General features: G+C 40.1%; 2 protein-coding genes and 1 long non-coding RNA gene across 5 annotated transcripts in view; 2 read left to right on the top strand and 1 right to left on the bottom strand.

Moving 5' to 3' along the window:
• Positions 1 to 2,121, top strand: part of kat2a (K(lysine) acetyltransferase 2A) — a 7,567-nt gene extending 5,446 nt beyond the window's left edge. Inside the window, exon 18 of the mRNA XM_030406980.1 lies at positions 94 to 2,121. Within this exon, the coding sequence (XP_030262840.1) occupies positions 94 to 287 (194 nt within the window). The 3' untranslated portion in view covers positions 288 to 2,121. The remainder of the gene's footprint in view (positions 1 to 93) is intronic.
• The window catches only part of LOC115575119 (uncharacterized), a 20,150-nt gene extending 8,100 nt beyond the window's left edge, over positions 1 to 12,050 (bottom strand). For 2 of the 3 annotated variants that reach the window (XR_003982636.1, XR_003982635.1), the window contains exons 1-2: positions 11,391 to 12,050; positions 8,868 to 8,957 (exon numbers count right to left, since the gene is read on the bottom strand). This is a non-coding gene — a long non-coding RNA (uncharacterized LOC115575119). Of the gene's footprint in view, positions 1 to 4,843; positions 5,035 to 8,867; positions 8,958 to 11,390 lie in introns of all 3 variants that reach the window. The other variant, XR_003982637.1, reaches the window with a different exon arrangement.
• Positions 3,935 to 9,116, top strand: dhx58 (DEXH (Asp-Glu-X-His) box polypeptide 58). Its single transcript, XM_030406981.1, has 12 exons — positions 3,935 to 4,068; positions 4,256 to 4,446; positions 4,539 to 4,743; positions 4,864 to 5,054; positions 5,149 to 5,262; positions 5,660 to 5,792; positions 5,901 to 6,086; positions 6,200 to 6,450; positions 6,540 to 6,851; positions 7,249 to 7,439; positions 7,534 to 7,633; positions 7,735 to 9,116. Exons 2-12 carry the CDS (start codon positions 4,270 to 4,272, stop codon positions 7,918 to 7,920), a joined length of 2,046 nt encoding a protein of 681 aa, XP_030262841.1. The 5' UTR covers positions 3,935 to 4,068; positions 4,256 to 4,269; the 3' UTR covers positions 7,921 to 9,116.

Raw genomic sequence — 12,050 nt, 5'->3', positions numbered from 1 at the left:
AGCTTTAAAAAAATTTTTTTAATTATGATTATGTTATTATTCATTTAAACTAATTTCCATCGATGGTTGTTGTCTCCTTTTTGTCCCCAACAGACCTGAAGACCATGACTGAGAGACTGAAGAACAGATACTATGTGACCAAGAAGCTTTTCATTGCCGACCTGCAGCGAATCATCACCAACTGTCGCGAGTACAACCCTCCAGACAGCGAGTACTGCAAGTGTGCCAACACCCTGGAGAAGTTCTTCTACTTCAAATTAAAAGATGGAGGTCTAATCGAGAAGTGAACTCGGCCGCAGAATTATTTACAGACTTCTCGACAGACGAGAAACTTTCACGTCAGCCACACACCAAGATGGAGCAGATCATGAGGAAAACATCGTTAGCTATTGTCATATCTGAGTTAATAAAATGGTATGTACATGACTGACAGATTTTACAAGGGAATTGTTGGACAAACATAAGAGGGTTGCTTGGAAAGCATTACAAAGTGTCCAAATGGCATTATGTTTCGCCATAACGTTTTCTTCTGTCATCCTCACTTTTCCAGTACTCGCAGTGGGTTAATAATCTGCATTTACATGTTTCATTAAGTGTACCAAAGTTATAGGTCCAAGTTATAACAATGCCACACTTTCCACCATTACTTACAGTATGATTGACCTGGTTTTGTCACATTTAATGACATTTGTTCATTCCAGTTTGCTTGAACCCGTCACTTGAGCAGATGTATATGTAGTGTAGTTCTTTTCACAGAAAACTGGACCTCGGGACCTAAAGCCACGTTGCCTTCCGTTACTGACAGACACTTGAACATCCCAGCCATCATCATGGGTTTTAAGATAAATGGTCTTTGAGGGGTGAAGTCCTTTAAACACATGGCAGAGAAAGATGGGCAGTACTTTGACTCTCGAGTAGTCAACTGGTGAGAAATACATTAATGTAATTGTTAAATTAATTGCAAATACTGAACATTTGCTGATATTAATATCAATATTGAGTATGTTTTTTTTTGTTGTTTTTTTTCTTTCTTTCTTTTCATTCCGGCCTATGTCGAAACTTTGGATATTATTTGGGCTGTTGGTCAGAAGAAATGCTATTATTTATTTTTTGGACTTCGGCAACATTATTTTTAGCATTATTCTTGATTCTAAACAAATGTTAGAATATGAAAACATCAGCGAATAACCGAGGAAGAAACAGCAAGTGATGGACTGGGCATCAAATATTTCCAGCACTTGTGTGCTAAACAAAATATTTACCCGATCGTTGCCTTCAAGAAAACACTGTTGTTTTCATGTTGACAACAACATATAGATACTTATTTGTACAGTAAATATGCTACACATTGTTTATACACCATTTTCCACTGGCAGGGTTTTATTCCATTTAGGAAGAGGTCACACATACGTAGAGCTTTTACTGTGCTTGCAGGTGATTTGTTCTGTTGCTAGACTCTGTTGCACAGTCACTACCACACACATATGCTAAATAGTTTGTTTCGTGTCTAGCCACATTTTTGTGGTGCTCACAGGTTTACTGGATAGTTTTATGTTGAAAAGACCTGGAGGAGTTGGGGGAGAAGCTAACGACCAGTCCTCATAGTGTGCTCTGGTTTATTTATCCCACCATACACAAGCTGTAGTGGGTGTCAATGTTAATGCATGGCGGACAGTTTACAATTTGAACTCTTGGAAAAACTGCAACTTTTAGCCACGGTTGTTGCAGGTTTTACAGTGTTACAAACATTGTAATGAGCTGTCAAAACCTTCAACTGTCCAATGCTGGTTGAGCCTGCTTGTTGAATGTTCCATTGAATTGTGTATGTTTGTGTGTGTGAGTGTGGGTGTGTGTTTATTTTGTACTTGAATCATGACTAGCTTTGAATTACTGATGTGATGTCAGTGTTGCATTATTCAGGGTTGTCAATTGCATACTTCTCCCTCAATCTACCAATGCTGCATTTCAGATTTTCTTAAGAGGGTCAATCTGAGTGAAACTTTCCACCTGTTTGAGGATGGCTACTGTCTCTAGTTATGGTATAAATGCCATTTACTGTAACTGTAATACTGTTCATGAAAATAAAGTTTTTTTTTTTAAATTAAACATTTCATAAATGGGCAGTTAGTTTCTTTAGGTTTCTTGTTCTAATCTAGACAGGTGTGAACTCGATCACTTGATTTGAACTATGCACTAATCAACCATGTAAAAGTGCACTCATTTTTTTAAAGGATTTCCATTTACTTAATGCTGCAGTTATGTTGGTGGGCATTTTGAAAGAATACTAAATTTGGCACATTATGACTTGGGAAGAACTAGAATTGGTTAACTGCACTGCACTTACTTAGGTTAAGTCTAATTGGTAAATCATTTTTCTGAACTGTTACGCAAGTATCTGTGCTCAAATTAGTGCCTATTATGGTTCATCTGTGTAAAATGTTCTTTTATTACTTAAGATTTCTTTTGTGTCTGCTTTAGAGTGTGGAGCAATAACAATATAGGTTTCGTTTTCCTGATGTAATGAAAGCAGGCAGAACTTAGTTGAGGTATGCTGTACACAAACTACACTACAGTTTCATATAACACCTTATCTGTAAGCCCGACATACAATTTAAGATAAATGTAGGATCATCCATGCTTGATTATAAAGGGTTAGTTTAATTGGTAAAGTTTTGGCTTCCTCTGTCACTACATAGTAAGGAGCAGCTGTCATTCCTCCAGAGCCTCCCTCGGTGGGCCCCTTCTCCTGGCAGAGTGAGCACAGGTTTCATTTTTGATTCTCTGCATGCCACAGCTGATTTGAACTGGTTTTAAAACCCCACCTAAAACCACGTTATGAACGTTAAGGTTTTTGTACAGAAGCAACTTGTGTGAGTCACTAACGGTAAAATCATAGTGTTACATGCATACTCGATGCCTATTGACCTATTTTTGATTTAATTTATACCGGCGCAGTGCCTGTTCCAAATATGCAGTTCATTATTATGCAGTTATGATAATTCTGCAGTGAAAGAAATATTTGATTATTTAATATAATGTTATGTGTAGTAAGTATGGAACTTCTGTATTTTTTCCCCCAGGTTATTGATATTAATATTTCTGGTTACATAATTTGTTACAACGTCACAGATTGAGATAATTCAGTGTTAATAGGCCATTACTTGTGAGATGGTACTAATCAGACAGTGTTGTGGACGGGACATTGAGTGAGACCACAGAGTAGTGACTCTAGACAGAGAGAGGATACTGCGTCAGTAGTGCATTTTTACATTGTATCGGCAATCAGACACAAAAAATGATTAATCCAGAATCAGATCAGGCCCAATGATCAGCCAGAATGATAATCTTTCTATCCCTAGTCTGTAGCAAACAAACTTCTTACATCTGGAGAACAAGATTTGTAGGCCATGATATCTCTGCAGCACTACAGTTCCTCATTATAATGCGGTTTTGTTGCACTATGTATTGTCAGTACAGCTTCACTGATATTCCAAAGTTCAGATTTACTGTAATGAAGTCCTGTCAAACATTGACTTGCAACTGAAGTCAGCTGCTGAATAACCAGAGGGCAGAAAACAGGAAGTCACATTAGCTCGCATTCAAACAGCTACGGGGATTCCCTGTGTCAACACAGGCAACTGTAGGTTTTAATTTCCTGATGCAATGAAGAGCAACGGATCAGGCACAGCCAGGGCGAATGCAAAAACTCAGGAAGTTTCAAAGCCCTTAACATAACACCCCGGCTGTAAGGGACTAATACAGTAATCATATACAGTAGATAAGATATAAATATAAGGTTAGACAAAGGCCTCCCAAAAGGATTAATAAAGTTGTCTAAGTGTAAGGCCTGTTTACACCAGGCTTTCCCTGTCACTGCATAATGTGGACTGTATGTTGTTTCTCCAGAGCCTCCCTCAGAGGGGCCAGCTTTCTGGGTTCAGAGTGCCTTTACTTTCGTTTCCGTGTCTTCGCGTCACACAGCTGATCGCAACTGAAATAAAAAACCCTCCACCTCCACTGTGAGTTGACAGTGGACGAGGAGAAGCTGCAAACACACACAGCTGACTGGTGAGTTAATAAAGGCTGATATTTATTTCGAACCGCTTTAAACACAATGACTCAGCATGAGCGTCTCACAGCTGGTTTGTTTTCTCTCAGCAACTTCACTCAGACTTTCACGTGTTAATGAGTTTTGATGTGCTGGTTCTTCTCTGTAATACATTGATTCTCTGTAATTATGATCTGTTGTCTCAAGGAGGAAAGTTCAGGATGGCAGATTTTGGACTGTATGAATACCAGAAGGAAGTAGTCGAACGGGCTCTTCAAGGAGAGAACATAATTATCTGGCTGCCGACTGGAGGTGGGAAGACCCGTGCTGCGGTGTACGTGGCCAAAAGACACCTGGAGACCACACCTAATGCCAAGGTGGTGGTCCTGGTTAACAAGGTACACAGAATGTACACAACAGACAGTCCAGAATCACTTTCAGAACAACCGTTAAACATGATATTTTGTTTTTAATGTTTTTTACACCAAAGGTTCACCTTGTGGACCAACACTACACCAAAGAGTTCAAACCACACCTGTGCCATGACTACGACCTGGTGCCGGTCAGTGGAGAGAGTGAGGAGAAGGACTTTTTCGGGAAAGTTGTGCGGGACAAAGACGTAATCATCTGCACAGCACAGATCTTGTACAATGCTCTGACTAACACGGAGGAAAACAAACATGTTGAGTTCTCAGGTCAGTAAAAGTGATCATTAACATCACTGATAACGATGATGCTTTAGGTTCTTCTAATTGTCATAATATAGACATTAAGAGCAACAGATAGAGAACATACCTTTGATGAATTCCTTACAGATATCACTCTTCTGATAATCGATGAGTGTCACCACACCCACAAGGAGTCAGTCTACAACAAGGTGATGGGCTGCTACGTGGAGAAAAAGTTGAAAAAAGAGGGACCGTTGCCACAGATCCTGGGTCTCACCGCGTCACCAGGGACAGGAGGCGAATCGAGACTGGAAAAGGCTGTGGAGCATGTACTGCAGGTCAGGGTTCACTTATTCTCTTTGGGGTTTTCAAAGAGTCTGTCACTGATCTGATCTCCCACAATCATCTATCTCTTCTCTTTCTCCATCTCAGATTTGTGCCAACCTGGACTCAGCCATAGTTTCAACCAAACACTATACCCCCGAGCTGAAGAAGAACGTCCCCAGACCCGTCAAGACATTTGACGTTGTGGCGCCAAGGCCTCATGTAAGCTAATTATTATTTTTTTCCCTTTAAAACATTAAACCCAGTACATGTAGTAGATAGTAGTTCAGCCCTTTAATTACACCACATCCCAAGTGACCTGACCAGGGAACAAGGAGATACGTGGGCTGACAGAAACAACCTGCACTCATTTTAATCTAGATGGTCTCACATTTTAAAGCTAACAACAAACACAAACTTCAAGGTCCATGATGTAGGAGTCAGTGGCACCTAGCGGTGAGGTTACAGAATGCAACTAACAAAACAACCTTTGCTTTGAGGCTAAAGAAACAAAAACACAATGATTCTTAGTTTCAGATGATTATACCCCAATGGAAAAATTCCATCTCACTGGACCTTTAGTTGACTCAGAAGCGACAATTACAATTTCTTTTTGAAGGATCCATTGGGGGATCATCTGAAGTTGATGATGGAGCTGATCCATGAGTTCATGGTGCTACCTCCAGACTTCACACTGAGAGAGATAGGCACACAGGAGTATGAGGCAGATGTGGTGATTCTAGAGCAGCGAGGTAAGAACATTTCTTTTATTGACCCTGTGTTGATTATGGACTCTTGATAGAGCAGAATGCACATGCTTCTAATTATGCTTGAACATAATTTGTCTATATTTGGATCAGGAGTAAGACAGGGCAACAGACAGCTCGCAGAATGTGCACGCCACCTCAGACAGTACAACGACGCCCTGCTCATCAATGACACCCTGCGAATGATGGATGCTTATCGCTCCCTAAACGAGTTCTACAACACGAAGTCCGCAAGAGTCATTGATGTAACAGACGTGTTCCTGGTGGGACTATTCCAAGGTAGGAATCCAGAAATATTAGTTACTTGTTTATTTTCCATGATTGGCCACAGTGGGTTTATTTATGGGTATGCTTGTGTTGCAATTATGCAATAATTAATATCACTTTTACAGAGAATCAGGTGGAGCTCAGGAAGCTGGCCGGGGATTCTCGCTACGAGAACCCAAAGATGTTCAAACTTGAGAGCGTTCTGCTAGAACAGTTTGGTCCAAGTGTTAAATCAAGGGGGATCCTCTTCAGTAAAACCCGCAGAAGCACCCGCTGCCTACATGACTGGGTCGGCACCAACAAAGCCTTACAGGAGGCTGGCATCAAGGCAGCCATCCTCACTGGGGCGGGCAATGGCATCACTTATATGACACAGGTGTGCTGATCTATGATTGAAAACTATAAGCTTAAAGTCATTCCTGTTCAGTATGAACTTATCTATAGACATGCATACTTCTGTTGCAGCATGAGCAGGCGGACACGATCCGCAGATTCCGCCAGGGTTCTCTCAACCTGCTGATCTCCACCAGCGTGGCTGAGGAAGGCCTTGACATCCCTGAATGCAACCTGGTCGTACGTTATGGACTGCTTACAAATGAGATTGCCCAGCAGCAGGCCAGCGGACGAGCCCGGGCTAAAGACAGCAAGTACTCCGTGGTCGCCCAGAAAGGGGGCCGGGAAGAGCGCCGGGAGCACAAAAACGAATATCTGGAAGAGCTGACAGGACAAGCCATTGCAAAGGTCCAAGAAATGAGCCCTCAGAAGTTCTGCATAAAGGTGAGGCTGTCCTACTGTGTCCATCTTCATCACTTACTTACATCACTTTTAGTAGCTGTATTTACCTGGACTCCAAGTCCACAAATAAGTAAATAGTCTAAACGGAACTAAGTTCCACATCTAACCACCTCAGTCTGAAGAGCCTGGCCCAAAACCACCTGATTGGAATGAGCAGCTAGTCAAGCACATATAAAAGTTGAGACTTTGTCTCAATAACTATAGCTTTGTCCAAAGGATATATGCCGAATTTACAAGAATTTAACGCTGATCTCATTGCATCACAAACAGTTAATTTCTAATCAGAATAATTTCAGTCAGCTTCAAGATGTATTGTCCATGTGACCGAGGCCATTGCTTAGTGATTCTGCAATTAAATTGAACTCCTCCTTGTCCACAGATAACTGAGCTACAAAAGCAGGCAGTCATCTGCAGAAAACTTGCAGAGAGCCGCATAGCAGAGAAGAGGAGTCGCCACAGTGCTGCCAGTGTCCAGCTCTTGTGTCGAAACTGTTTCGAGCCTGTGGCCTCTGCCAGTGACATTAGACTTGTTGACAATGCGCACTATGTCAACGTCAACCCTGACTTTAAGTGAGTTTAACTCTTTGTTGCATAAAAATATTTTCAGGTCAAAGTCTTCAAAAGATGTTGTAAATTCTCTCAACATGGGTTTCTTTGCTCTCAGGAGACACTACAAAGTCGGTGGGCAGGTGTGTCTGGACAGGACTTTTGAGGACTGGGAGCCTGGGTGTACAATCAGTTGCAATAACGGCAGCTGCAACAAGGTACAGTAGGCCCTCTGCCATATTTAAAACTCATAAGTAGAGTCTGTCCTGCTAAAGCCAGCTGATTAACAGAACTGCTTATGTTGCATTTCATTCTTAAGGACTGGGGATTCGAGATGAAGTACAAGAAGCGTGCCCTGCTGCCAAATATAGCCATTAAGCACTTTGCCCTAGAGACACCTGATGGCAGGACGACTGCAAAGAAGTGGAAGGATGTCACTTTCACTGTTGAGCACTTCAGCTTCGTAGAATACTGCGATGAAAACTTCCCTGACCTTCTTGATTGAGACATCAGCAAGAGAATCTGTGTGGGGTTTTTTTTTCCCGTTTTTCACATGTCAGTTTTTATTGGTTATTAATTCCAGAGCTCATTTAGAAAAAAAATAATTGCACTGTTTGAAGTGCTTAAATATGAACACACGCTTTTTAAAAATTCCCTCCACACGTTCTGGCATTAATTTGTGTTGCCAGGCGAGTGAGGCAGCAGCGTGCTAAAATCCATTACGCATCGATCATGCTTGAAATTAGCATGACAGCTTTGTTTACGCCCATGGTGCCGTCTCTCTTTGCATGTTTTTTTTTTTTTTTTTTATATTTACTCTACTTCATCGTAAGTCATGCAAAGCATCAAAGCACGTAATGAAGTCAGAAGTAACATAAACCTTAACCACCATGAACACTTGACATGTCATCATAAATAGGATTCCTCGTGGGCTCGATTTTAAGCTTTTTAAAACGCTTTTAATTGGCAAGTAGAATATTAACAGTTGAACCAGGTATAGTGTATATACCGACTGATCATCTCAAATAATATTTAATTATTCAAATGTTTTACAAGCAGTTAGTACACAACATCATTAGCGTACAAATGTCCACTTCTACTTTGGATCATTTTTATTTTGTATAGTTTTTTATAACTATGTCCACTGTTAATAAACTAAATCAAAATCTTATATGAAATTTACATAAACAGTCCTCTTTGATTGCCAGCAGATCCTCTGTCATAATTTCGCCTTCATTGGACCACTAGGTGTCAGTGTTGGTTTGCAAATCAAGTCATACAAAATGTCTCTGCATCTGTAACCTCTAATGAGAGATGTGAAAAACGCCAGGGGAGGAATTTTCTCTAGTGTTTCTCAAACTGATGCCCAGTCACTTTTCGATTAAACAACTGAGTTTAAATCCTCAGATATGTAGTAAAAACGCTGATGATGTTGAGGAAGTTCTCACTCACCAAACTTTGCTGATGCACTCTTGACCAAGGCACTCCATCCTCAAACTGCTTCAATAGAGCTAACAAGATGGTTGGTTACAGGCTCCAGATCTGTTTAAATGACATGTGAAAAACATAAAATGTAGTCAGACAGGAAGCTGGAGCAAAGTCCATTTATGCATTAGCTCCTATATAAACAGTTTCTTTTTATGTATATGTTTCTTTATGTTTACAAGTATCGTACACAATAAAAAAAGGTCCCTAAATGTCTGCAGAAGCTCCTCTTTTTAGTTGTTATAATATATACTGTCTGTTACTTGTGCAATATTTTGTCTGCTGCAGCTCCCAATGCTGCTTCTGCATCACTGGATCAATACAGGGTTATGTATTTCAGCTTGGATCATTTAACACCATCCTAACAGTCTACACAGAGGAACAGACGAGAACGCTCATTTAACACGCAGGCTTCAAAGATACATTTTCCTGAATAACTTCATATTTCTCTGAACCCTTGCAAAGACGGATTCAGAGAGCTAATCCCAGAAAACGGTCTTTGCTGAAGCTATTAATTTCATTTTGCGGCTGTGTTTACATACATAAATCAAGTTTGATACACAGCAGCAAAGCTTCAGCTCTAATGAGCAGCTTCCAAAACAAACCCAGATTATGAAACTGTAGCAACTACCGAGGAAACCATTAATTTCAGGCTGGCAGCTGCGTTGGGTATATTCACTTCTGACCCACAGCGCATCTTTATGTGTATCTCTGGGCGAGACACGATCAGGTCAACCTCAGTGTGCCACATGTGCCGTAATCCTTTCAAATCTGGCAGAGGGCTGGAGTCAGTAGTCGCGCTGCCATGGACGTAATCACAGTAAAAACAGGCTCCGTTCCGGTGTCATGCCTGACTCAGATTCAGGCAGGCACAGAGGAGCCGTGCAGTGTATGATTTTCTCTGATCAGGCTCAAGCTCTATAATCAACACTGATTACTTCCTTTTACTTCTCAGCTCAGCACCCCCTGCATCTTAATTGCAATTAGCTCGCTTCTGGAATTAAAGCAGCCTGGAGTAGTTGAGCATGGATAACAGGGTGTGTTGTGTGAATTTAGGGAATGCTACTTTCTCGTCAGTGGTATCTAGGACACTTACATCTGTCTGTTTACTGCGACCCATCTACAGTACATGAGCGCTACATGCATCATTTTCAAAATGTTTTTTCCTGTTGAGGGGAAGCCCATCTTACAGCTAAGAGACTGATGTCGATCTTTTGTGAATGCTTTGAAAGGAGCAGTAGGGATCCCTTTCTTTTTGGACACTTTAAAAAAAATTAAAGCTATTGAAACTGCCAAATAACAGTTAATCAGAGGAAAAATTATCACAGAAAAATAACTATTTTGCGAACTGATTACTGTAATTGTCATTTTTTGAGGCAAAATGCCCAAACTTTGTTGATACCATTTTTCAGCTGGGTTATCCTCATACTTGTTTTGCTTCGACCACAGCATTACATAGCTCATTGACTTTACGAAAACCCATAAATGAGAGCTTCAGTTAAAATGAACTTTTTGGTACGTAAATTTAAAGATAACATGTGCTGTCTTTTTGCCACTGGGATGTTACCACTCTATATCTGAAATATTAGAGGTCTTTATGAAATAATATTTCCAATTTCTGCACAAAGGCACAGGGAAATTATAACACAACAAATCAGGAGATTATCTTTTATCGATCTTAATCCACTTTATTGAAAGTGTGAGAATGTAGGAAGTTTTTGTTTACTTGGACAGAGGATGTTGTTCACTGTACAGATTGTAAAGCCCACCCAGGCAATGTGATCATGATTTTGGGCTGTTAAAACCAACATTTATTTGACCTGAATATGTTTGTTCATTTAAGCAACCATGTATTTGCTCTCCAAATGAAAATATTTATACAGTTAATCATAGTCACCAGTAAGCTCCGGGTTGGCATGTTGACTTTTTCCTGACTTTTCATGAACATGAAGTTATATGTTAAAAAATGGAAATTAAATACTTTACCTGTACTTAACATTTTCTGTAGTTTCTCTGAGTAAAATTGAGTTTTTGACTGTTATACAAATGTTTCCTCAGGACAGGAAGCTCCAAATATGTGTCAGCTGTAATGTGTGACTGACAGGTAATTAGCCTAATTAGCTACTTGGAAGGGAAGCTAGCTCACCTGGCGACCTGTGTGTGTGTGTGTGTGTGCTGAACTATTACAGTAACATTTACATTATTAAATTCCAGAAAGACAGGATATATTCAGCAGACATTTCAGTATCTCAACACACACACAAAAACGGAGCTAGTAAACATGAATGAGTTAGAGGCGGGACGCAACATGGCGGATCAGTTGGTTGGAAGCTGGACGCCAGGTAACATATTTGTTAGCACATAGTTTACTTTGATAGCTGTGATTGAGGACGAACGTGTCGTGTATCTTTAACAGCTTGGTGGGATTCCCAAGTTAATATTTCCTCAAATACACAAACACTACACACTATGAGACAGAGAAACACTGACCTGTGCCTTGTTTTCTTTTCAATAACGGGGGTCTGTTGAAAACGGTTTAGCGATAAGCCACGCCCCTTCCGGTTGTCCCAATGGGAGCTAATTTCTGTATTATTGTATGGAAGCACATTGCATTCATTGGATAACAAAAAAATAGACACGTTATCGCGTAATTACGAGAAAAGATCTTGAAATTGATCTTGTAATCCTAGAAAATCAATCAACGGCATCATAATTACATATTCCATAAGGTTTCAATTTAGACTGGCCTTTCTGTCTGACTAATACAAACAACTTAAAATTCCTGCGTAGTGTTGACACACTAATGTTAATACCATCATCATTTTTAAGAAACATCAGTATTTCCCAGAGGCATCATTGCCACTGAGAGAGAATTTACAGATTTTTCCTTTTCCTTTATCTTATTTCATAATTGCGAGATCCTTATCTCGTTATTACGAGATATGGTGTCTATTTATTTATTTTTTTATCCAGTGAATGCAATGCGCTTCTGTATTATTGTGACTTGAGAGACAAGTTATTCATTGATCCGGTCTGAATTGTAACATGAATGACACATATGATGTTTGTTGACGTGAAAGATAATTTTTCATCTAGAAAAGTCGCAGTTTGTCTTAAAACTAATCAAATATAAGGCTGTGAAAATATGTA

The sequence above is a fragment of the Sparus aurata genome, chromosome 23, assembly GCF_900880675.1.
Source record: "Sparus aurata chromosome 23, fSpaAur1.1, whole genome shotgun sequence".
NCBI lineage: Eukaryota > Metazoa > Chordata > Actinopteri > Spariformes > Sparidae > Sparus > Sparus aurata.
This window is presented reverse-complemented; position numbering and strand designations above follow the sequence as displayed.

Excerpts from the sequence above, each read along its gene's own strand:
- dhx58 (XM_030406981.1), top strand. The coding sequence starts at position 4,270 with ATGGCAGATTTTGGACTGTATGAATACCAGAAGGAAGTAGTCGAACGG. Across the intron at positions 5,793-5,900 it reads GGTGATTCTAGAGCAGCGAG|GAGTAAGACAGGGCAACAGA; the intron begins GTAAGAACATTT and ends TATTTGGATCAG. Across the intron at positions 6,087-6,199 it reads CCTGGTGGGACTATTCCAAG|AGAATCAGGTGGAGCTCAGG; the intron begins GTAGGAATCCAG and ends TCACTTTTACAG.